Here is a 24,056-nt window from a genome sequence, read left to right on the forward strand (position 1 = left end):
ATTTGTTTGGAGTATTATAAGGTTATTTTTGCTCTGAAATGAAGCAACATATAAAATATCCTGCTGTCATTACCAATTATATAAAATTGAGTATTCACCAGAGTTGTGTTTTTTATATATTCGTATTTTACATTTTTGTGTTCTATATTTTTAACTGCTTTGACATATAATTCATGTACCATACAATTTACCCAAAGTCTACAATTCAGTATTATTTATTATATTCAAAGGTTGTACAACCATCACCACATTGTAATTTTAGAATATTTTTGCCCCCCTTAAAGAAACCCTGCACCCATTAGCCTCTAATTCCCATTCTTTCCTGTTCCCTTCACCCCCAGCCCTAAACAACCACTAATCTACTTTCTGTATCCATATGTTTGTCTATTCTGGACATTTCATATAAATGGAAGTATGTAATATGTGGTCTTGTGTGGCTGGCTTCTTTTACCATAACATCTTTTAGCATAATGTTTTCAAGGCTCATCCACGTATGTATCATGTATCAGTACTTCATTTCTTTTTATTGCCAAATAGTATTTCAGTATATGAATATACCACATGTTTATCCATTCATCACTTGAGGGACGTTTGGATTGTTACCATTTTTTGGCTAAAATGAGTAATGCTGACACAAACATTTGTGTACAAGTTTTTGTTGGACATGTTTTTGTATTTTATTTTTAATTCTGGCTTGTTCTTTGAGAAGTTTGAGTGGAATTTCTTGAAAAATTATTTAATTCATTGGAATTATATCTTTGTTCTGAGCTACTTTGTATCAAATAATCTAACTCATATAATAAAATAAATATATAGACGTGCTCAAATTAAGTATTTTAAGATAATTATGTATCTTAGAAACTTAGGCTTATCCTTAGTTATTCTAACTGAATTGCTTTGTATAGTGCATATGCAACTGCTGTAATATTATGTCTAATGCCATCTTTAAGCAACATAAGAGAAATCTCTTTAAATGGGAGAGTATTTTATCTTCCTCATCCCCTACTCATATATTGTGTGAGGTAGAGCAAATGAGTTAAATTTCTGGGGTTTGTTTTTGTTTCTTTCCTTTGTCCTCTGGACCAGGACAGTAATCTGCCACCATGGAAGTTAATTTGGTTTTAGTAATGTAAAATCTTCTGAATAGAAAATTTCCAGATTAATCAGGTAGCAGGTGGGTAAAACAGAAATTACACACCAAATGATAGAAGATAGAAAACGAAACAGCAAGAAGTATAAAAAGAAAGCATTAAATTATATAAGACCAATATGCAACATAATGTATAAATGGGATTAACCCTTTAATGAAAAAAGATCAAATCTTGATACATGCGCATACTAACAACAACAACAACCATGTTTCTATAACACAAACAGTTGTAGCTAACTTCTAAAGGCTGAAAGCAAAGGCATTGGCAAAGATGTACTGGAAAAATGCAAACATGAAAACAAGGGTAACTCTGTTGAATCAAGTGATGTTGAATATGGTGGGGCCCGGGAGGAAGCATCCTTTTTATAGAATGAAGGTATTTGGATAAGTGTCAAGAACTTTATACATGGAGTAGTGTTGCAGTACACAAAGTTTAAACTGTAGAAAACAGAAGAATTGCATAGACACAATAGTATTGGGATATTCTAACATACTCCCTTAGTGTAGATAGATAAAGTGGTAAAAATACAGTGTAACTATAGAAAATTTACATAGTGAATTTGAGCTAATAAGAGACACACTGGGGTCTGTTACCTATGATGAAGAATATGCCTTTATCTTAGGTCAGCCTATCTGGGAAACAAACTCTAGGATGGAAATACACGTGTAAGAAGTTTATTGGGGAGTCTCCTCAGAATCAAATCTGTGGGGGAGTAAAGGAAGTAAAAATGGACAGAGGGAGAAATTGAATTAGATGCAATCACTCCAGAGGCCTGAGCTGCTGACTCAACCAGACTTGCCCTGAGGAGCGGCGTGACTTTGGAAAAGGTGGCTCTCTGTAGCTAGGGGCAGTTCCTAGAGAGAGATTTGCTGAAAACTGCCAGCAACCAACACTGCCAGCAGCTGGAAGAATGAGTGCCTCAGTCCTGAACCAGGAATCAGAGTAGGCATCACAGCACCCACTCGAGGCCATCCCTGGTGCCGCTTGTTCTCGCTTCTTTCATACTGTAAGTTCTGGAAACTGTTCCCCCAGGATTTTATTTGACGTCTGTTCCATAAGTTAACTTATAAGAAATTTAATGGGATAAGCTATAGCACCCACTTCTGCAGCTGGTCTTGAGGCCACAGTTGATACTCATCTCTGCTCTACTGCTCATTCTAAATTCCCCTCACCCTAAACTAATATCTCTGCTGGTCTGAGATTGCCACTTGGTAAAATAACCTGAATTTTCATCCCTGAGGGGTTCAGTGCAAGTCAGGGTTGGGCATGGAGTTCCACAGAGACCCAAGCTGAATGAGGGTCCACCATCTAGATAGTTGCTGGTCACTGTGTCAGAGAAAGAGAAACCTGGGTGGTGTGTACTCTTCTATGCTTTGGCCTCGAAGGGACATGCATCACTTCTGCTCTAAGCCCATTAGCAGAGCTAGTCGTAAGGACCGCCTAATTGCAAGAGAACTGGGAGATGTGAGGAGGCAGACTTCAGAATGGTGGTGAGCACCAGTCTCTGCCACAGTCTACCTTTCTGGTTATGCAACATTCCTTTGCTCCTTTTATTCCACACCTAGGACATAGTCACCCCCTGCTTGGGGGAGATAACTCTTAAGTCCTTGTCTATCAAGATATTTAGCTCAAAGTGATACATAGTAATCTCTACATCAAATCCAGGCACTGCTCCCTTCAGTCCGGAAACATTGTAACTAAAATGACCAAATTATCTGGCCACCCCCATCTCCTTCCGCTGCACCCATCCCCTAGATATGGTGGTCAAACAGGACCAGGGTAACCACAATAAACAATCCTATTTGGGAAATTGAAAAATGCAATCATTGGTTGTTTGTAATTTGAAATTCTATTGGGCAGACACTGTGAGTGTCCTTTGCCCTGGGGGTGGAGAATATTCCTTGATTAGGCCCTGAATCTGATCTCTGCAGGAGCACTCTGTCCACGGTTCTCTGTGGTACCTGGCTCCACCCTGTGGAGAGTCTTTCTTTCCCACTATACTCCTTGAATATATCTGAAGTAGCTACTAGAAAATGTGTTCTCCTTGGGAGCTGCTCAGCTTTCTCGGCTTCCTCTCTGTAAAAGACTGGGGGCCCAAGTGTCATTTTAAGGCAGTCCTTCTCCACCTAGACACTATTGACGTTTTGAATGAATAATTCTTTCTTTTAAGAGGCTGTCCTGTGTGTTGTAGAATGTTTGGCAGCATTCCTGGCCTCTACCCACTGGATGCCAGTAGTACTCCCCAGGTGTGACAACCAGAAGTGGCTCCAGACATTACCAAGTATCCCTGGGGCACATTGCCCTGAATTGAGAACCACTGTTTTAAGGCTACAACAGTCACAGAATGAAGGAGTTTTTTGATAGTACACCTCTCTCAGAAACAGGAGGCTTCTTACCTTTCTAATTGCAGTTCCTTTCCAAGCACATTTATTAGGTCACTGGCTCTATATTCTTGGACTCAATGTCTGCCTTTAAGCTTTCAGGCTTCTGTTGGCAAGTCTGAGGCATTGTCATTAATTGAAAGATTTTATAGGTCTTTTTCCCTCGAGGGCTGAATTCTTATGTGAAAATGATGCCTAAGAAACAAATACAAGGTATCAGTAGCTTAAAACAGCATTTATTGCTTGTTCAGGGGTCTGCAGGTTGGCTGTGTGGCACTGCTGCAGATCATGGGGTCAGCTTCAGGGTTTGTTCCATGTTAGGTTTCAACATCCAGGCTGAAAGAGTGACTACCTAGGGTGCATCCTTTTCTCATGGTGAAGATAGAAGAGCAAGAGCCAAGCTACATCAACCAAACACATTTAAAACTTCTCTTCAGGTTTGGTGAACTTCACATTCCCTCACATTCCATTGGCTGAAACAAATCATCTGACTATGCCCATCATAGTCCCATCAATAAGGTAAAGAGCAAGTATACTGGGCTGGGAGGGGGAGATATTTGCTGAACAATCCACCTTTATTTTTTTTAAGGGGATGGCTCTAGTAACATTAGGCTTTTCGTGAATGGCAAGGCCCTGAAATTCTAGACCCTGTTCCCTTTCATTTCTGCTTTTAAAGTGGCCAGTTCTTTCAAATGCAGTCAGTAGCCACCAACACACACTACTAAAGTTTTGCTTTTCAGTCTCTTCTTCTAGAGCAGGGGTCAGCAAACTTTCGCTGTAAAGGCAAAGCCAGATTTGGGCATTGCAGGTGATACAGTCTGTTATAGCTACTGCACTTTGCCATTCATTGTAATGCAGAAGCAGCCATTGACAATAGGTAATTAAATGAGCGTGATTGTGTTACAATAAAACTTTCTTCACAAAACCAGGCAGGCCTTAATTTGCCAACCCCTGTTCTAGAGCTTCAAGTTCATTATGCAAGTGCTGTGCCTTCCAAGTTATTGCAGGTGACAGTGTCATGTAATGTATTGCTACTATATAACTTGGATCGCCTTTCCGACCTTTGATGCTAGTTTCCCTGCTGCTCAACTGCTAAGCCGTGATGCTGTGTTTATAACAGTAATGTCCCACTCCGGACACCAGTTTTGGTGTTAGTCGGGATAGACTAGTGTAAAGGGAAAACATTCTGATGTGTCTCCTTTACTGTCACACTGCTGCCGTATTACTTCTGACACCACATGTGTGTCCAAACAATTCTCAGATTCTCTGGACACCAGCTGGGTGTCCTACAGTTTAACTCAGTTCTGGCACTATTACCAAACCAAAAGTGGATTCGCCTCCTGGCAGAGTTAAAATCAGACTCTCGACCAGAAGTAGTTGTCATACAAAGTAGAACTTATTTGCAGCAAATAGGCGGCCATGTTGAATCGTTTCTGAAGTCATGGCTGTCCCCGAACAAAGGGAAGCAGGGGCCTTTTATTTCAGATGGGGAATGAATATTCAAAAGGGAGAGGTGGGCATTTGCTTGTGCAGGCTCAGTTGGAAAACATGCTTTCATAGACTCTGCAGGTTATGGTAATGAGGCCTAACCTCCTCCCAGAGAGGAGATCGTAGAGATAAAATGAGGCAAAGGTCATAGGCCTCGCTCTTATGCTGGGGCTTGGTCTGGTTCAGGGTGGTTAGTGATTGCATCTCTTAAACTGTTAAATGCTTTTGAATCCACTTTTGAGTTCCTTGGGGCAATTAGTGGGTGACACTATCTACCTTGAGATGGCATCAGATCTCACAGATTAAGGGCTCCCACAAGACTGCCCCCTCTTCAGATGCCAATCACAAGCCCAGGTTGTTACCTGTTATTTCTGACGTACTGGCTATAATTCGCAGGCTCCCATGACCCTCTCCTCAGGTGTAATTAATTTGCTAAAGTAGCTCACAGAACTCAGGAAAACATTTTACTTATTAGATTACTAGTTTATTACAAAGGACATAACTCAGGAATAGCCCAATGGAGAGATGCATAGGGCAAGGTATGTGGGGAGGGGTGCAGAGCTTCCATGCCCTCTTTGGGTGTGCCACTCTCCCAGCACTTCCACATGTTCACCAACCGGGAAGCTCTCCATACCAGTCCTTTTGGGTTTTTTATTGAGGCATCATTACATAGGCATGATTGATTAAATCGTTGGCCCTTGGTGGTTGAGCTTAATCTCCAGCCCCCCCCCCCCTCCCCCGGAAGTCTGGGTGGTTGTACTGAAAGTTCCAACCCTCTAATCACTTTTTTGGTTCCTCTGGCAACCAGCCCCCATCCTTTGGGGCTTTCCAAAAGTCAACTCATTAACATAATTGTTAATTGTTAGTAGTTGAGAGGGACTTCTTATGAATAACAAAAAGCAATCCTATCACCTTTATTGCTCTTATCTTAGGAAATTCCAAGGGTTTTAGGAGCTCCGTGCCAGTAATTGGGACAAAGACCAAGTATATATTTCTTATTATAAATCATAATATCACAACTAGGCCATGCCAAGGTAATAAATAAACCCTGAATTCTCAGTGGCATAACACAACTAAGGGTTATTTCCCACACTGCATGTCCAGTGCAGGTCATGGTGGGGTGAGGACTCTGCTTTACATGGATGCTTAGCAACCCAGTCTGACAGAGGGTCCACTATCTGGAATGTTACTAATCACCAAAGCCAAAGAAGAGACAACAGGATATTGTGCACTCACCCTTCTGTCCTTCGCTCCCACTCACATCCCATTGACTAGAACTAATCACAGTTAGGCAAAGCCTAACTGTGAGGAGGCTGGAAAAATGTGGGGGAGAAGATGGAATATTAGGTTGGTTCCACTACCTCTGCCACGGATTCATACAAATTCATATTTTCTTCTCATATATAGTTAGCAATGTTACTAACATCTGTAGAAAGGAACATATTGATACATGAGGATGAATTTCAGGTAATATTCTTTGAGGCATTTTTTGACAATTTGTTGTTTCTTAACAAAAAATATCTACTAAGAAAATTGTATTTTGCTCTTAATTTTTCCAAAAGAAAGTGTTTAAGGTTGGAATCTTTCTTTCTAGACTAGAATGCAGTAGTATAAAGAGCCATTAATCTTGAACTATCACTGCAGACATTGAAGTAGTATTGTAGGATCCCAAAAAGGAAACCCCAACTCCAGTCTCGGGAAGGCGCGGGCCCACAGACACAGAAGACCGAGCTTGATGCAAACGCAAGAGGTTTATTAAGCGGAGCTCCGGGTCGACACGTATCTCTCGCAGGAGACAGAGGAGTCGACCCCCGACCTTAAAGGGCAAACTCTTATATAGGGTTTGGAAGCACAAAGCGGGAAAAGGTTGGCGCGGTCTTACATGATTGGCTAATTTAAAACATTTAAACAGTTACATTTTATGGCGCGAATTGCTATGGCGCGAAGCGATTATCAGGTAACACACACGCGTCCCCATCTGGACCCCCTCCACCCCGACCCTCCCAAACTTATCCCTCTGGAGCACTCTCTTGTTCTCAATTTTCCCCGAACAGTTTAGGGCGAGTCTTCCATGAATAGAGTCAGTCAGGATCGATAAACGTTCCCCCTTATATCAGGAATCCTTAGGGTGTGGAGGTGCCTGTCTCTAAGGTAGTAACTTTTTAATTTTTAATACAAGTTTTACTTCCTTCAGTATCAAAGCTTATAATATTTATTCTTGAACACGCAGTGTTACTTTGCTGTGATACTGTATATTAGAATTAGTGGCAACATTATACTTACAGAATAGCAGTAATGAAAATTTTCATCTTCTGTTTCACTAAGCCTGTCGATATCTATTTTTAATTTGGTAAAGCCCTCAGATTACATATCTTGTAAACCCATCCATGATTGCCTGACAAAATACACTGAAAACAACCTACGTGCTTTCTGAATATAGACGTTACAAAAGTAATCATTGTTTCAGGCCAGCCTTTTTTTCTTTTGTATTAATCACTGGTATTCAGTGTATGAACTGCATGTCAGTACCAGTAATGGACTGTGTGTTGTGGACATATGCTTGCTTTCTTTGGTCTCTTGGTTCATAGTAGAATTCATCAGAGCTGACGGGCAAAGTGTGTTGAATTTCAAGCAATGAGTGTTTATGCTGCTGCCTTCCTTATAATGATCATAGCACAGAATTCCTTAAGGTTGGACTTAGGTGGAAAATTCTTTACCAAGACATTATTTTAGTAGCATCAACACCAAGTAATCATATGGATTAGTGGTACCAAGACTGTGGAGTCCTGTCTCTACTGGCAGACAAAAATTTTATGAACAAATTTGTGTGATTTCAGGTGGGAAATAAGTGATGGAAAGACTGATAGTGACTATTTTTGTCTTTTAGAATTGAACATCTACCTGCCCATTTGACAGGTCGAATGACATTTGCTTGGATTGACATAGAATGGCCCATTGTTGATTTGTAATATCTATATAAAGCTTATTCTGACTTTAAAATGATATTTTTAAAATACTGATAATTCAGTCTACAAGTGAATATAAATGCTAACTTAACGATTCTCTTTCTTTTACCATAATAGTTCTTATTGAAAATTTCTAGGTAGTCATTATTTCTAGCAAGTAAAACATAGTATTACTAACTTGTCTAGTAACTGTATGTATTCATAAATTTAAAATGCCATCAAGCTAATTGGTCAAATTTGCCAATTATGATGAATCTGTGTGGTGATATCAATTATACTGAGGGAAATGAACAATTAGCATGAATTGTTTTGCAAGTGATCTGATAACTTGTGAACTGCAAAATATTTATATATATCATAGCAGTAATTTTTTATTTTTACTTTTTGAAGGATTTAAAGCCCAGTAATATAGTAGTAAAATCAGACTGCACTTTGAAGATTCTTGACTTTGGACTGGCCAGGACTGCAGGAACTAGTTTTATGATGACACCTTACGTAGTGACTCGCTACTACAGAGCACCTGAGGTCATCCTAGGGATGGGCTACAAAGAAAACGGTCAGCAAACACTATTTACTTGAAATACTGTTCTGATTTATTTGCTTTTGTTTTATCAGATTTCTTATGTAAACATTTAAGCTGAAGTGCATAGAGTTAAATGTGTATCACTGAAATGTTTATTGAGAGTTTGAAAGTATAAATTTTGTCATAAATGTTTGGAAAATCTTGGGGCCCCTGTTTATTTATATACAAATACATAACCGTCAATACTACCATTGGATGAAGAATTTGTTGCCGTGGTCCCTGAAACAAAATATATACCATTTGCTTGCCTGTAACTTGAAAATGAGTATTTCTAACATGGGTTCAAGGAAGTATATATTGAACTGACAGTTTATCTTTTGTAGTAATCCTAGTTTGCATTGGTGACATTTGCACGTTTCCAAACCCATGAAACTAAAGTTAACGGTAGTAGCACTTAGTGTAAACTTTAAGAGCTTCTATAAGGCCATTCTGCAAAGCTGATGGATAATTAATTAAGGTGACCTTTTGGAGGAAATAGTGTTTCATCAAAGCCTTGTGTCCAGCCTTAAAGAAATGACATTATAATATGTGGGTATATTTAATTATATATATCAGCTTTAGAGTCAAGTTTGAAGGAAATTATTAGGCATGTATTTCATGAATTTTAAAAAATTTTATACATATACACACATATATTTATACTTAATTTAAGAAATTTGTTGAGTCTCAGACAGTTAGGAAATGAATAAGTCTGCACAGGATTTTATTGACTTAAACTATAACTTTTTAAATGTGGTAACTTCATTCAAAATACTCCCTAGAATAGGACCTAGATGTTTTTTCTAGCAAGGAATCTGGACCAGCAGTTCACTTTGAATCAGGAAACTGTGTGAAGTCAACCTTCAAGATTCTTTTTTATAAAAGATAACATTCAACTGAGGCTTTTAGCCTAATTTCCTTTTCTTTTCTGAGCTAATTAAAAAGAATACTTTAAATATTTACTATTATTATTTTGTTCTTAAACAAACATGCTGTTCTTTTTTCTTACTCTCCCTAAAATTGTCTTATACCCTGTAGAATCCTATAAGTTGGATTTAGTATTAGACTCATTCTTTTTTTTTTGAGAATTGATACTTCAGGTGACCAGCATGAAGATTGCTTTTGCATTTGCTGTAAAACCATTGATTGTCACAGATATTGTGTAGTGTCACTCAGTGTCCTGTAAATGTGACCTTGGGTGATAGCTCTCTATCAGAAATTAGCACCAAAAAAAACTATTGTATATAAAGAATTGACATGCTTTCCTCTCTTAGATAAGAATTGTGTAGATCACCTTACTGCCTTATTTTTTTTTTGCCCCAGGAAACTGAGTCAAATATAATGCTTAATCATGATAACTACATTAGCCAGTAAGGTTAAACATAAGAACTTCTTTCTTTTAGTGACACATTTCCCACCCATACCTCCCACCCACCCCCACCTCCTTTAACAACTTTGTTTTATCTGTCTTTTATTGCAAGCTACCTCAGAGCTTTCTGGAAAGTGTGATATAATGGAATATATTTAAACTGCCTAATAGACTAAGCAGTTAGACCCTTTAAAGCTAGTTTTGGGTATGGAATCAGGCTTATCATGTTCTGAGAAAGGCTTCGCTGACCCAGACAATATCTTCTCTCATGCTTGCAGCTTTCAAAATCTGTTTAAAAAGATGTTTTTCTGGGCCGGCCCCGTGGCTTAGCAGTTAAGTGCTCGCGTTCCGCTACTGGCGGCCTGGGTTCGGATCCCGGGCGCGCACCAACGCACGGCTTGTCTGAGGCCGCGTCCCACATACAGCAACTAGAAGGATGTGCAACTATGACATACAACTATCTACTGGGGCTTTGGGGGGGAAAAATTTAAAAAAATATATGTTTTTCTTAAGGTTACCTACATAAGTTGTGTCCTGGAAATTTAACTGAAGTTGTCTATAACATCTATAGGGAAATTTATTGTAATAGATTTTTGCCAAAAATGAAAACCCTGGAAAAAATTTTTCTCTGAACTGATTTATGAATATTAACTTTTACTCTAAAATTTTGTCCTTGAAATTTGTCATACCATAATATAGAAAGATTTGTATGTATTTTAATATGAAATTTTAGAGAAACTTCAGTTTGAAAGGATTACCAAAATTTATTTCCCAATTTAGCTCCTAAGATTCTCTGATGAACTGGCAGTCTCCTTATGAGTGTATTAGAAAGTACAGACTTGGGCCGGCCCCGTGGCTTAGCGGTTAAGTGCTCACGCTCCGCTACTGGCAGCCCGGGTTTGGATCCCGGGCGCGCACCGACGCACGGCTTCTCCGGCCATGCTGAGGCTGCGTCCCACATACAGCAACTAGAAGGACGTGCGACTATGACTACAACTACCTACTGGGGCTTTGGGGAGGGGGGCATTAAAAAAATTAGAACGTACAGACTTTAATTTACCGAGTCCTCCAGCATGGATAAAGGGTGCATCTCTCTCTAACATCCATTCCTGCCCTTTTCCTCTTTTGTTCTTAAAGAATTTGGGCCTTCACAGGGCCAATCTTCCTCAGCAAAAAGAGGGGGATTGGCAACAGATGTTAGCTCAGGGCTAATCTTCCTCACCAAAAAAAAAAAAAAAAAAAAAAACAAAAAGAATTTGGGCCTTCAAACTTCAAAAGCAAATGTAAGTTTCTAAGGCTTTCCTTTTCAATTGCTCATTCTTCCCCTCTTCTGTGAAACTGCTAGCATCTTTTTATCTGATTTTCAAACCCAAAGATATAAAAATCAGAGTGTGTTGTTAGTTTTAATGAAACAGGTGGAGATCCCCAAATTGCCTGTTTCTGTGTCTAGCAGATTCTTTTTAGCATTGATTAGAGCTCCCACTTCAAGTTGATGAAGTCAGTAAGTTGACTACGAGACTCTTTGTAGATAATAAATCTGTGGGAATTTTCATCCTGTATCCAGCCAAAACTAACTTGAAACCAAAAGCAGTTTGGTTTTATGGGTTTAAAAAACTTGAGGTGGAAAACATATAGAATATACTTCTTTTACTGAGTTTTCTTAATTGATTGGTGGTTCGTTCTCTATGCACTTGTTCCTTTTGGGATAGTGGGGTAAACGTAGCGTGACTTTGGCAAGAAAATAAATGACTTTCAATTCAGAATAATCATAGCACTTCTCAAATACATTTATAAAATCCAGTTTGAAAGTTTCTGAAGAGCTTTAGATTAACTTTTTAACTGTAATTATTCATAGAAACACATTCTTTCTGTTAAATATTTTAATGTACTAGATTATTTCTGCTCATGCTTTTTTCTTTTATTTGACTTAAAGAGAGAGTATAATGCACAGTTGAACCCCAAAATACTATCAAGATTTTATTTCTTTAAATTGTGCTACCTCATGTACATTTTCACTCTTATTTACAAAGTTTGTGTTTGATTCTATTTCATATTTTATAAACAAATTTTCAGGAACAAAATGTATAGGTTTTTTAATTATGTGATTTCTGTGCATAGCTCTCACTTTAAAATTAGATATGTAGTTAAAAAGCCACACTTCACATTTGCTTTTGTGAATCAAGCCTTTTGAAAAATATTTTGTTTTAAATTATTCCATTAGCTAAAATTAAAATCACTTTTTTCTTTTTGTGATGTTTTGCAGTTTTTATATAATGCAGTCATATTATGCTTCTTTGATTTTAACAACCTTTTGCTTTGCTTTTCCTTCTTTTGTGCTGCAAACATATAGTGGATTTATGGTCTGTGGGGTGCATTATGGGAGAAATGGTTTGCCACAAAATCCTCTTTCCAGGAAGGGACTGTATCCTTGTGCTGCTGCAGCAGTGTAATTAGTTAGGTGATGGACTTCGTTATGTTCTCTAATGAAAATGAATATGGTACATTCATACATATGGGTTTTCTTAAACAGACGTAAAGTTTGTGGCTGTTATAGTTCAAAAATTGCTGAGATAAGAAGCTGAACTATTTGTAGGCTGCATCTGGCAGTAGGACATACAGTCTCTGCTGGTAGTTAGAGCACATTCACTCTCACTCATTTTTATTTTATACTGCTTTCTATAATTTTAAAGTATACATGGTGTGCGTGTTTTTTTTTTTAATGTTTATATATTTTTTTATTTTAACCAAAATCTTTATGTTAATGTCATTGCATTTTGTTTTCAGTTGACATTTGGTCAGTTGGGTGCATCATGGGAGAAATGATCAAAGGTGGTGTTTTGTTCCCAGGTACAGATCGTATCCTTATCTTTGGCCTAAAATGTAATTTCTAAAGGTCAAAATGTATGACAGCACTTCTGCTTGGTCAGGTATAACGTATTTCGTCTCTCCCTAATAATACGTATTATTGTTAAATTACTCTTTCAAAATACCACCTGCTATTTGACATAGACTTTCCTTTTCCTCATTTAGTGATTGTTTCATATGTTAATTCTGAAAACTGCTCAAGTTAATTATCCGCAATTACTTGCTGCCTTTGAGTTGATTTATTTAACTTAAATCAAAAATGTCTTGCATTAAAAATTTCTAATAATTATACACTTGAGTAAGTCTAGAAGTACTTAGGACATAATATGAATTTTGGAATTGTTTGTTGCTTCTGGTCATCCTTTTGTTTTGTCCCCCCCACTTGCTTTTTTGTTAATGTTCTGTGCATTTTCTGTCTTTTGGTTGCTGTCTCATTACTCAACATAACATACTGATCTTTTCATCTGAGAATTTCAGCAGTTAATAGTTTTATATGGTGATGAATAGATTTGGGTTCATGCTGTTTGTTCATCTGACTGCTTTTAATATTTATATTAACAGTGATCTGTTATGTGTTGATCAGTTAGTAACATGTAGAATTGTTTTAGGAGAAGGAATGGGAAAAGCCATATTCACTGGATTACAGTAAGAAAGTTTTAGGTCTCAGTCTGCAGGGAAGACTTGGAGTGTAAAGACTAGGAGGAAGGAGACCAGGGAATCCTTACCTTACAACTTACTGAAATACTGAAGTCATTTTCTTAAGTTTCAGAGCTTTAAAAAAAATTTATTAACTTAAGCTAAACAAAGGATGGCAAAAGAAAATGCTGCTTTTATCAAAGCCATCATTTTTATTGCTACTAGTTATTTTCTCTTAGTGTAGAAAACTCAAAAAAGCAAGACAGATTATAAGAAATATTTCTTATCCTCCAGGATATACATTCACATTTTCTGATAGGCTGAAAAAAGGGCAAATTTTGTATTCTAGAATTGTGTACAGTTTACATTTAGAGTCCCTGTTGGTAGTAATCATTATTATTCTTTGAGTCACTTATCATTTGTATTTAGAATTTGTGACTTTAAGCTTCCATTTTTTCTGGTAAAATCAGTATTAGTAGACACACACACACAATAAATAAGGTTAACAAAGCTTGTTTATTGACCCTTTCTGTCCAGCTACAGTCATTACCTTTTGCAAGGTGGCTATAAGATATAAGATTTATAACTGCCACATTCTTTCTTAGGATTTTTTCAATTGCCATTTTCTTATTTTAATATGGATATGACTAATATGTTGAACATTAGATACAGAGTATTTTTCTTAGCTACTTGCTATTAGATATTGATCAGTGGAATAAAGTTATTGAGCAGCTTGGAACACCATGTCCTGAATTCATGAAGAAACTACAACCAACAGTAAGGACTTATGTCGAAAACAGACCTAAATATGCTGGCTATAGCTTTGAGAAACTCTTCCCCGATGTGCTTTTCCCAGCTGACTCGGAACACAACAAACTTAAAGGTACTTTTTATAAATATATATATTTAATCCCATTTTGTGTGTGTGCTTATGGAACATAACCCAAAGTTATCTCTGCGTGGTGGAACAAAGTGGGGTTTTAGTTATTTTTTTTCTGTAATTTTGTTTTTAATCATATGTATGACCTGATTTTATAGTAAAATCCATTCTTCTTAAAACATACTTTTACTTTTTATATTTTTTAATAAATGATAATTTCAAGTTTCTAAAATTTGTTGATAATTTAAAAATCTTTATGAGATACATGTACATTAATGTCATTATTTTTACAGCCAGTCAGGCAAGGGATTTGTTATCCAAAATGCTGGTAATTGATGCATCTAAAAGGATCTCTGTTGATGAAGCTCTCCAGCACCCGTATATCAATGTCTGGTATGACCCTTCGGAAGCAGAAGCTGTAAGTTGTTTTCTTACTGTTTGAAGAATATATTGTTTTCTCAGAGTTAGAATTAAAGTTAGGGTTTGGAGGAGACTTTTTAATTTTAAATAAAAATATAGATAAATGATGATGATGTTTTGCTGTTTTTGTATGAAAAGTTAATGAGCATATCGAAGCACCTTCTACACAAAATAATATTACCTCCCACTGTTTCTTGCCTTCTTTCCTTGATACCTCGTCTGATGAGCTACAATGTTGAGTGCTTTGGAGAAACATCCTAATATAGTTATAAAACAAATTAGTGTGTCCAAAGCATAGCACAATTCTGTGATATAAACAAAATGTGACAATTTCAAAAACTGGAAGAAAAAAAAGACAGTTAAACTTAAGTCTTTTTTCCTGTCGTGAAGGAGTCTTCCAAAACTAGTCTCTCTACATAAGATTGTTGATGATTGATCAATCTTGGTCTACAATGTATTTTTACAAGCCTTCTGTCTGGCTAACATTTCAAATAATTATAAAGAATTTATATACTCCCAGTAAACTGACTTAATTATTGTTGCCTTATGTTTTTCAGCCACCACCAAAGATACCTGACAAGCAGTTAGATGAAAGGGAACACACAATTGAAGAGTGGAAAGGTAAGGTTCACCACATTCTTAGAGGTGAAGCTGAAAGAGCTTCTGGCTTTTTATATTGATTTATTCATCATCTTAGGGAAATTAAAGATGTTTTCTATTATTCATAACTGATATTGGATAATATGATTATTAATATTTTTACAAGAGTAGAAATTGTCTCCTTCCCTCCCTGACTTAATCCTAATCTCTCATGTTCTCCACCCCAGACACAGACACATTTAGTGCTTTCTGGAATTTTTATGTTTTTCCATAAAACATAAAACATATAAAACATAAAACATAAAACATAAAACATAAAACATTTTATGTTTTTCCATAAAACATCTGTAGACAAACGTGTATTTGGTGTCTCCCCCTTGTCCTCTGCCACCCTGTTTTAATCACAAATGGTTGTATACTGTGCACACTTCCTTTGTTGATAAATCACGTTTTAGAGATTATTCTCTCTTGTTCCACATATCTGGCTCATTTTGTTTAATAGCTGGTTAGTATTCTGCTGTATGGCTGTGTCACAATATCTGTATCCAACTCCCTATTGAAGAGCATTTAAGTTGTGTCCAGTCTGCTATTGTTACAAACATCTCTGCAGTGTTCTTGTGCACATGTGAGAATATGCCTGTAAGAAAAGTCCTACAAGAAGATTTGCTGGGCCAAAGGATGTTTTTTAATTATTTCCAAATTACTCTCCAGAGAAATTGTAGCAGTTTACATTTCCCTCTGCATTGTGTAGGAACGTCTGTTTTACCCCCACCCTCGCCAGCAGAGTTAATTTTTAATCTTTGCCAATCTAATATAGTAGTTTTATTTTATCTTGTGAATGTGATTGAACATTAATAATGCTTTGATAGTCACAGAAATATTAAAATGTTTCTTTCTTTAAAAGATTCTCTGGGACATTTGGGCCAGGTAATTTTTAGATCCTGTTTACCTCCATTTGTGGTGTTGTCATGTAGTGTTTTGACCACTTTTGTAGCTATGTGACTTTGGGCAAGTCACTTGATCCCCTTTTTCACCTGATCTTAAAATGGAGACAGAAGATGTTATTAAGAGCTAAGTGCCTAAATACTTGGAAGGTAAAGGGGACGGGGAAGGTATAAACCTGAATAGGTAATCCATCTATAAATTTAATTGGGAGGAATGAATTTGATTCTTTCTTTATAGGAATAACCTGAGATTTGTTTTCTCTGAATTGACTTTGAAAGACATAGTTAGACTCTGTAGAGCCCACTGGAATGATAGGATTGGGGAGAACCTAGTGCATCTGTATATGTAATAAGTAACATACAAGGATATAACTGTCGACCAGAGTATGTATTAAAATATCTAACCTGATATTTTTATATATTGTTACACTTACAATAGACATTTATGGTATTTCATGGAATCTTATAGGCCACCAATTATAAAACACACCATTGTACTACTACGAGAAAACACTGCCAGTTGCACTGCACCACTGATTATAAGATGCAACCCAATTTCAGAGGTATTACACTGTGAAAAAAGTGCATCTTAAAATCAGTGAAACAATATTTTTGTTTGTGTAAGGATATATCTGGGATTTTTGGTTACTCTAAACATGTTTACCTTTATTCTGTATCTTTTTGTCCTAGCCCCAAGTGCAGTTCAGTAATTACCCACAAGCTGCCTTTTTCAAGATCTGCTTAAGAGTTTTATCATAACAGAAAGAAAAATCCATTGCAAAAGCCATTAACTGCAGATTGCTTTGCCTAGTTAGTACTAATTAACTTCGGTTCTTCTGCCTTAATCCCTTTTCACAAAGGGGTGCTGTTTTCTCTCTCTTTTTAATCCTCCTATCTGGAACGCTTATCGTTTCTTTGAAGAAAAGCATCTCCCATTCTTTTCCTCTATCAAGACGTCCTATTTCTCTCCTTCCAAGTCCAAGAAGGTTACCATAGCAAGCAAACTTAGGTGTCTCTAGCTCCTGTGTATTCCAGCACATCCACTTGTTTTATCTTATTGCCATCATCAATGTTGTCTTACCCTGTAATCCGAGATTCTTCATCAGAAATTTAAAGAATTACAGACTCCTTCAAATTCTGTGCAAGATTTTTGCTTGAACATTTTTTCTCAGAAGAGGGTTCGTTGCTTTTATGCAATTCTCAAAGAATTCCATGACCCAAAGAAGATGATGAATAATGACGATGTAGCCTCCACTAGAAGGTTCTTCTTAAGTAGACATTCAGACTCACAAGGCGCATCACACTTGGCATTAGGATCACTTAGAAGAATACAGGTCAGGAAGCACATACACTAGCAGAGCAGCATCCGGGGTGTCTCTTCAGCTGGAACAGTCCTCACAGCAGTCCACCCACTGTCCAGAAGCCTCGTAAAAGAACAAGATTCCATGCAGAAATCTTGACAGGATAGCATGTCATGCTTCAACTCATAAGGAGTTGAAGTGTTGCTACCTTTAATAAAAATGTATTTATATTCCATTCTGATTAAAGAAGCTTCCACACAGTCTTACATTTAAATCTTTTAACAGCTGTGTGGGTAAGCGCCTGCAGTGTACCAGGTACTATGTTAGGGCTTAGGAAACAGAAGGTAATAAGACAAATGTGACTCATGCCCTCACTGAGACAGGAAAAAGCATTTGTAGTACAGCATGATATGTGGTATGATAGGGTATAGTACAAAGCGCTGGTGAAGTAAAAATGGTAAAGCTTCTAACCCCAGCTCTATCCTTAGTCCAACTTGAGCAACATTAGTCACAGCAGAGACTTTGTTTCATTCAATATACTTGGTGGTTGAGGATCAAGGAATTATTATTAATACCTCTGAATCTTAGGCTGACACTTAAGGACCCTCTGCCGTTGTAAGGACACTATTTGAAGTACTTAATGTGTGTAAAAATGTTTTACTTAAAGCATCTGTATCTCTTGAGATTGACTCTCAGAATGTGAAAAGTTTGTTTTTGTTCACCTCTATTTCAGAATTGATATACAAGGAAGTTATGGACTTGGAGGAGAGAACCAAGAATGGAGTTATACGGGGGCAGCCCTCTCCTTTAGGTTGGTTACAATATAAGCTTGGTTAAGATTACAGTTGCCTTCTTGTGTTGTAATCTTCAGTGGCCTGAAACCTGCAGTTCTTTCCATATTTGATACTATTATTATTCAAAGTTTAATGAGTCTAAGGAGTACAATTTGGGTAGTTAAGTTTGAAAGCACTGGTACACTATTGTACCAATACATCATACTAATATAGTGGTAACTGACTTCACAAAATGCACATCTTTTCCTATGATACTGACATTCCATTGAAGAAGAGAAATTTAAAACCTTGTTTTGTTGGCATTGTCTTTAAAGAAATTTCTCACGATTTAATATACTTACCTTTCTATGATTTTAACAGTCCTTACTTTGAATAAATAAAGTTTCACTGCAAAATTTTGTACATGTGATACAAGATTACCATCTTTCTCATTTTGGTATTTTTGATTTGTTGAACTAAGGCAGTAACATTAAAACTGCCATTAGAAAGTCTTCTGTCTCTAAGAAGAAAACTGGTTTGCAGGAGTTAAACATTTTCTTATATCATAAGCTCATCTTATATTTAATTTTACTGCTTGTAAAAGCATCAAGAATTGAGGGGAAAAGCTGAATGACAGGTAACGTGTACATGTTAAGTACATACTACATGACAGGCACCAGTGGTTTATGTACTTTATTTCACTCAGCCCCCAAGACCTCGAGGAAGGTATTATTATGCATATTTTACAGATGAGGAAACTAAAGTTCAGAAAAATTAAATGACATAAGATTACAAATCTATTATGTAGCAAAGCTAATAGTTGAAGCCATGTTTATTAGTAACATCAGAGGACGTGTTTTTTCCAACATCCCATATAGGCCTCTGGCTGGCAGCAGAGACTTCTGGCTACAGAGGTTAAGACAGTTTTATGGAAGAGATGAAATAAGAGCTGAGCCTTGAAAGCTGAGTAGTATTTCAGCAGATAGGTCTTGAATTTGAGTAAAACTGTGCCATTTTAATTATACCTTTAGAACTCTTCCACATTCTAAGGAAAAAATTGGATATATCTAGCATCTTGTTTATGGATAAGATTTTTTTTTTTTTTTGCTTGAGGAAGATTGGCCCTGAGTTTACATCTGTGCCAGTCTTCTTCTATTTTGTATGTGGGTTGCCACCACAGCATGGCTGCCGATGAGTAGTGTAGCTCCAACGCCGGGGAACCAAACCCTGCTCACCGAACTTAACCACTAGGCCACAGGGCTGCTAGCCCCCTGGATAAGATTTTTCACTAGGTTAGGTTAGGTTCAGATGCCCATTTTGTTGTACTATAGTCATATATTTGTTTATAATATATGACTGTAGCTTCCTATAACTTTTTTGGGTATTTCAGAGTTGTAAACATTTTTTTAATTATATTTTTGATCAGGAATGCAGTCTTCCAAATTATAATGTAGATCCTCTTGAAAATATAAATTGATTTCAACAGCTTTTACCTATAGTTTAGTTGTAACAAAAGCTCTATTATAAATGCTTTATTAACTGAGTTAATTATTGAGCTTTGTGTTGATATACAGTAGTGATTGTAACTGAATTGTTCATTATAGAAGCTCAAGTGGGATTTGAAAAGTCCATTATTTGGGAGAGTTTTATAATTTAGCATACTGTCCTAGTGAGTAGCATATCCTAAGTGTCAAATCTTGGAGTAAACTTAATAATCTAGTGAAATAGATAGAGCAGTTGGATTTGTTCTTAATTTATAAGTGAAAAATTTGGATCCTAAACAACATTTGACTATGGTTAGAAAATAATTCAGTGGAAAGGATAGGACTGCAGGTTTTGTAGACATTTTCTGGGTTCTCAGTTATAGCTTGCAAAGAGGAGTATTAGTAAATTAAGCTTTTATAGAAATATTCAGTTCTTGATCATATGCAAAAACAAAAGGAACAGTCTTTGACAATCAAAATATCAGATAATCACAATACCATTTTGACTTGATTTTAAAAAATGAAATATATTATTTTTCCCACTGGATTGCCTTCCTATCTTTATTTTGGTTTGGCTGATATTAAAATGTCTTTGCATGCCTTTGAGTGTGTAGAGACTCACCTGTTAGGGAAATGACCCATATACCTGAAATTAAAGATTTTTTGTATTATTGCCATTCAGACATTTGAGAATTTACTATATTGCTTTAAAGTGCAGGAAAAAACAAGTGTTTTTCTTAGGTATTTTGTTTTCAGATTAAAAAATTAATTATGATGCATTTAAAAGTTAATTTTTATCAGATTAAGAAATTTGGATAAAATGAAATTTGGATAAAAAAATAGAGGCATGAAAAAGTATATATGGTGGAACCCAATTGTTACCACCCAAGGTGGGGGTCATCTGCTCGCCGCAAGACATGCCAATAAGTCAAGAGGCAAGGAGGTAGGAGAGAAAGGACTTTTTTATTACAGCTTGCTAGCAAGGGGGACGATGGCCGACTAACGTCTGAAAAAACCATCTTAAGGGGGCACAAACTCTTATAGCAGTTATATAGGCTGGTGGGTTATAGGGGAGGGGGTTAGGAATGTTGACTCTCTGGTGTTACAGACTGGGAGTTGCCACACCAGATCTTTCAGTTTTCATTGATGATGGCTATCAGGATAGACTGTCTGCCCAGGGGTCATCACATTCCTAAGGAACTCAAAAGAACAAAGTTATCATCTTATCAAAGCTGGGAGGGGCCATAAAATCTATGGAGCCCTCAGATCCCCTGGAGACAGACCCTTACTTATCTAGGCAAACTAAAGCAAAGATTCAAGGGGGCTGGTGAGTCAGGGTTTCATAGTTCCACCATGGCTTTCTTCTATAAGATGGCTTCCCTTACGCTAACTTTGTGTTGAGCCAGTATCACTTTTATGATATGAATGTTTCAGTACATGTCTTTGAAGCTAGCCAGGGTATGGTACACTCTTCATCAAAACAGGCGCATTCTCTAGTGTCGTATGGTTGAACTTAAAAAAGTATAATTATGTTCATTTCACTCTGTCTGGAAACCTAATGCACCTTTCTTGAGTCTAGAAGGTTTATCACATTTCTCCTTTTTCTCTCATCTGTCAGGCCTGAAGTACTCAGTTTGCATTCCTTTCCCATTTCACCTCCCGTCACCTGCTCTGTCTCTTGTGGTTTCTTTCCTGTCTCCCAGTGTCCTAAAGATTTCCCTATTCCTACTCCCCTGACTATTTCCTTGTTGCATTTGAAGACAAGCTCTCAGAGGACCTTTTATATTTAAGTGTTTTTATTGCTCATCATTAGACAGAATGGAGGGATTTCAAATGCTGAGATGCTGGGTTCTGGAGCAGTGGTTTTCAACCTGCTTAGTTTTAGCATTAATGGGTGCCTGAAACTTACCCCAGAAATTCTTATTTCTCAGTTTGGAAACCATTGCTCTTATTCCATAAATGTGTCCTTAAGAACTTTTGTGTAACTTGCATTATTTAACATACTCATATTTGGAATGACCCTTATTTAGTGATTAAGTAGTACTTACCTAGTGCATGAATCACCTTTAACATACTCCCCACTCCCCTCTGTCATTCCCTCCCCCTTCATGGCCCAACCCCCTTGAGAGGATTTCTCTGTAGGTTAAGTATTCCTATTAGTTTTTAAAATTCAGGAAATGCTTATTAGGCTGTACTTTTGGTAAAGGGTACAGTCTCTTCCCTTACTTTATCTGTTTAATAAATCCATATTTGCATTTACCAAGTATTTATTAGAGTAGAAATAACAAGGCCTGTGTTTACCTAATAACTAGGATACTTGAGTGACCCTGGCAAGTCATGTAACCCCATGTAAACTGGGACAGTTTAAAATGATTTTAGTCTTTGTCTCGGCTTTTGCTTTAAAACAAGGTGTACCAGAAGTATTTTTTGTACTTTACATTGAGAAGATATTATAAATCATTTTTTATCATGGCAGTAGCTTTTAACTTTTTGAATCATACATCCCTTTTGAGATCCTCTCTCCAGCAAAATGCAATCCAGACAGTTTTGCATGTATTATCAGTATTATTCACACACAACCTGAAGCCAATTCATGAATTTTGCTGTAGGACCATTTCTAAATGTGGCTTGAACTTAACAATTCTTGTCTTGAACTGAAAAACAAATTCGTGGAAACGGGAGGACTCTAGGTTTCCAGACATTTTCAGAATTCTCTTCTTATAACTTGCAATGAAAAGTGTTTGTAAATTAGTGTTATGTTGAGTATCACTTGTGATTATTATTAGTGAGCCTTTTAAAGCCAAGAGAAAAATTATTGACCACTGGAGGTAGTCAGTACAGTACGAGTAGCTCGGTCTGCAACTGATTTGCTGTATTGTTTCTCATAGCACAGGTGCAGCAGTGATCAATGGCTCTCAGCATCCATCATCATCATCGTCTGTCAATGATGTGTCTTCAATGTCAACAGATCCGACTTTGGCCTCGGATACAGACAGCAGTCTGGAAGCATCTGCTGGACCTCTGGGCTGCTGTAGATGACTACTTGGGCCTTGGGGGGGTGGGAGGGATGGGGAGTCGTTAAGTCATTGATGAACTACTTTGAAAACAATTCAGTGGTCTTATTTTTGAGTGATTTTTCAAAAATGTAGAATTCATTTTCCAGTAAAGTAGTTTATTTTTTTTTAATTTCAAGTGATGTAATTTAAAACTTAAGTTGTGTTTTAAAACAGCAACAAAACTGTATTGTATTTTTGCTGTAATTAACTGTATAATGTAAACCTAATTATTTTATCATGGTTTAAAATTTTTGCATATTTGCTTTATCTTATGCTGCTGATTTTTTTTTACTGAATTTGTAAGATTTTGTTTATCAAAGCAACGATTATGTGGTGACTTGCCTATATCATGAATTATTTAAGATTTTTATAGTTTTTTTATTAGAATTTATTTCAGATGTTTTGTTCATGATGCTATCCTTCAGGGTTATGTGCTTATCAATGAAATAACCCCAGAGGAGTGAGGGAAGATAACCTGTAGCCAGTTATATTCAGGAATAACTACTGTAAATGATGAACGTGTTCAAAAACCTCCAATATTTGCTACTTGCCAATCCTAATTTAGTTATAACAATTGGTAGGTAATCCTACGTGAATTTTGGCAAAGCCCCATCATCTAAATGGCAGAATAACTCAGAGCATGTCTTTGAAGATGCTGGGTGTCTACCACCACCCCCTTAAGTCCCTCCCCGCCAACAATAGTAAAGTAAAAAGAATATGGTATTTTCTGCAAATTTGTGGCATGCTCAAAGCTTACGATCACATAAAGTCAAGAGGATTCTTCATGAGTAATATATTTCAATGCAAATAAACAGATGGTTCACTTCTATAGCTATGAGCCTGTTTTTGTATACACTGAGTTAATCTACTCAGGCTGTAGGTCCCAGCAGTGGTCTCGAGTCTCGTCTTTCCCTTTCCTGCAGCCTCCAGCCCTTGGACCTTCCCGGTTTCCTATTAGAGTGTCAGTCAGTTGAGCACCAGTTCTCAAGGTGTTTCTGGCCATTTGATTCTACCTGTAGCATAATCATATTTATACTAGCTGTCGGGAGGTTTCAAAGCCTACTTCGATTTCTGTAGGCAGTGTATCAAATGAGCAATATACCGTTCATCTGAAAATAGTAGCACACAGCCATATATAGGATATCATTTTCTAAGGACTGTTTCTTCACATTGAGCAGAG

General features: G+C 36.9%; 1 protein-coding gene across 5 annotated transcripts in view; it reads left to right on the forward strand.

The window, feature by feature from the left end:
• MAPK8 (mitogen-activated protein kinase 8) overlaps nucleotides 1-22,875 on the forward strand; it is a 103,622-nt gene extending 80,747 nt beyond the window's left edge. For 3 of the 5 annotated variants that reach the window (XM_087431825.1, XM_087431823.1, XM_087431828.1), the window contains 7 exons: nucleotides 8,377-8,542; nucleotides 12,702-12,773; nucleotides 14,119-14,301; nucleotides 14,592-14,716; nucleotides 15,276-15,339; nucleotides 18,297-18,374; nucleotides 22,714-22,875. In XM_087431825.1, coding sequence (XP_087287951.1) covers nucleotides 8,377-8,542; nucleotides 12,702-12,773; nucleotides 14,119-14,301; nucleotides 14,592-14,716; nucleotides 15,276-15,339; nucleotides 18,297-18,374; nucleotides 22,714-22,859 — 834 coding nt within the window. In that variant the 3' untranslated portion in view covers nucleotides 22,860-22,875. Of the gene's footprint in view, nucleotides 1-8,376; nucleotides 8,543-12,267; nucleotides 12,340-12,701; nucleotides 12,774-14,118; nucleotides 14,302-14,591; nucleotides 14,717-15,275; nucleotides 15,340-18,296; nucleotides 18,375-22,708 lie in introns of all 5 variants that reach the window. The other 2 variants (XM_087431826.1, XM_087431827.1) reach the window with 2 other exon arrangements.
• Nucleotides 22,876-24,056: the final 1,181 nt, after the last annotated feature.

Source organism: Ceratotherium simum, chromosome 6 (genome assembly GCF_057802395.1).
Source record: "Ceratotherium simum simum isolate JZ-2026a chromosome 6, ASM5780239v1, whole genome shotgun sequence".
NCBI lineage: Eukaryota > Metazoa > Chordata > Mammalia > Perissodactyla > Rhinocerotidae > Ceratotherium > Ceratotherium simum.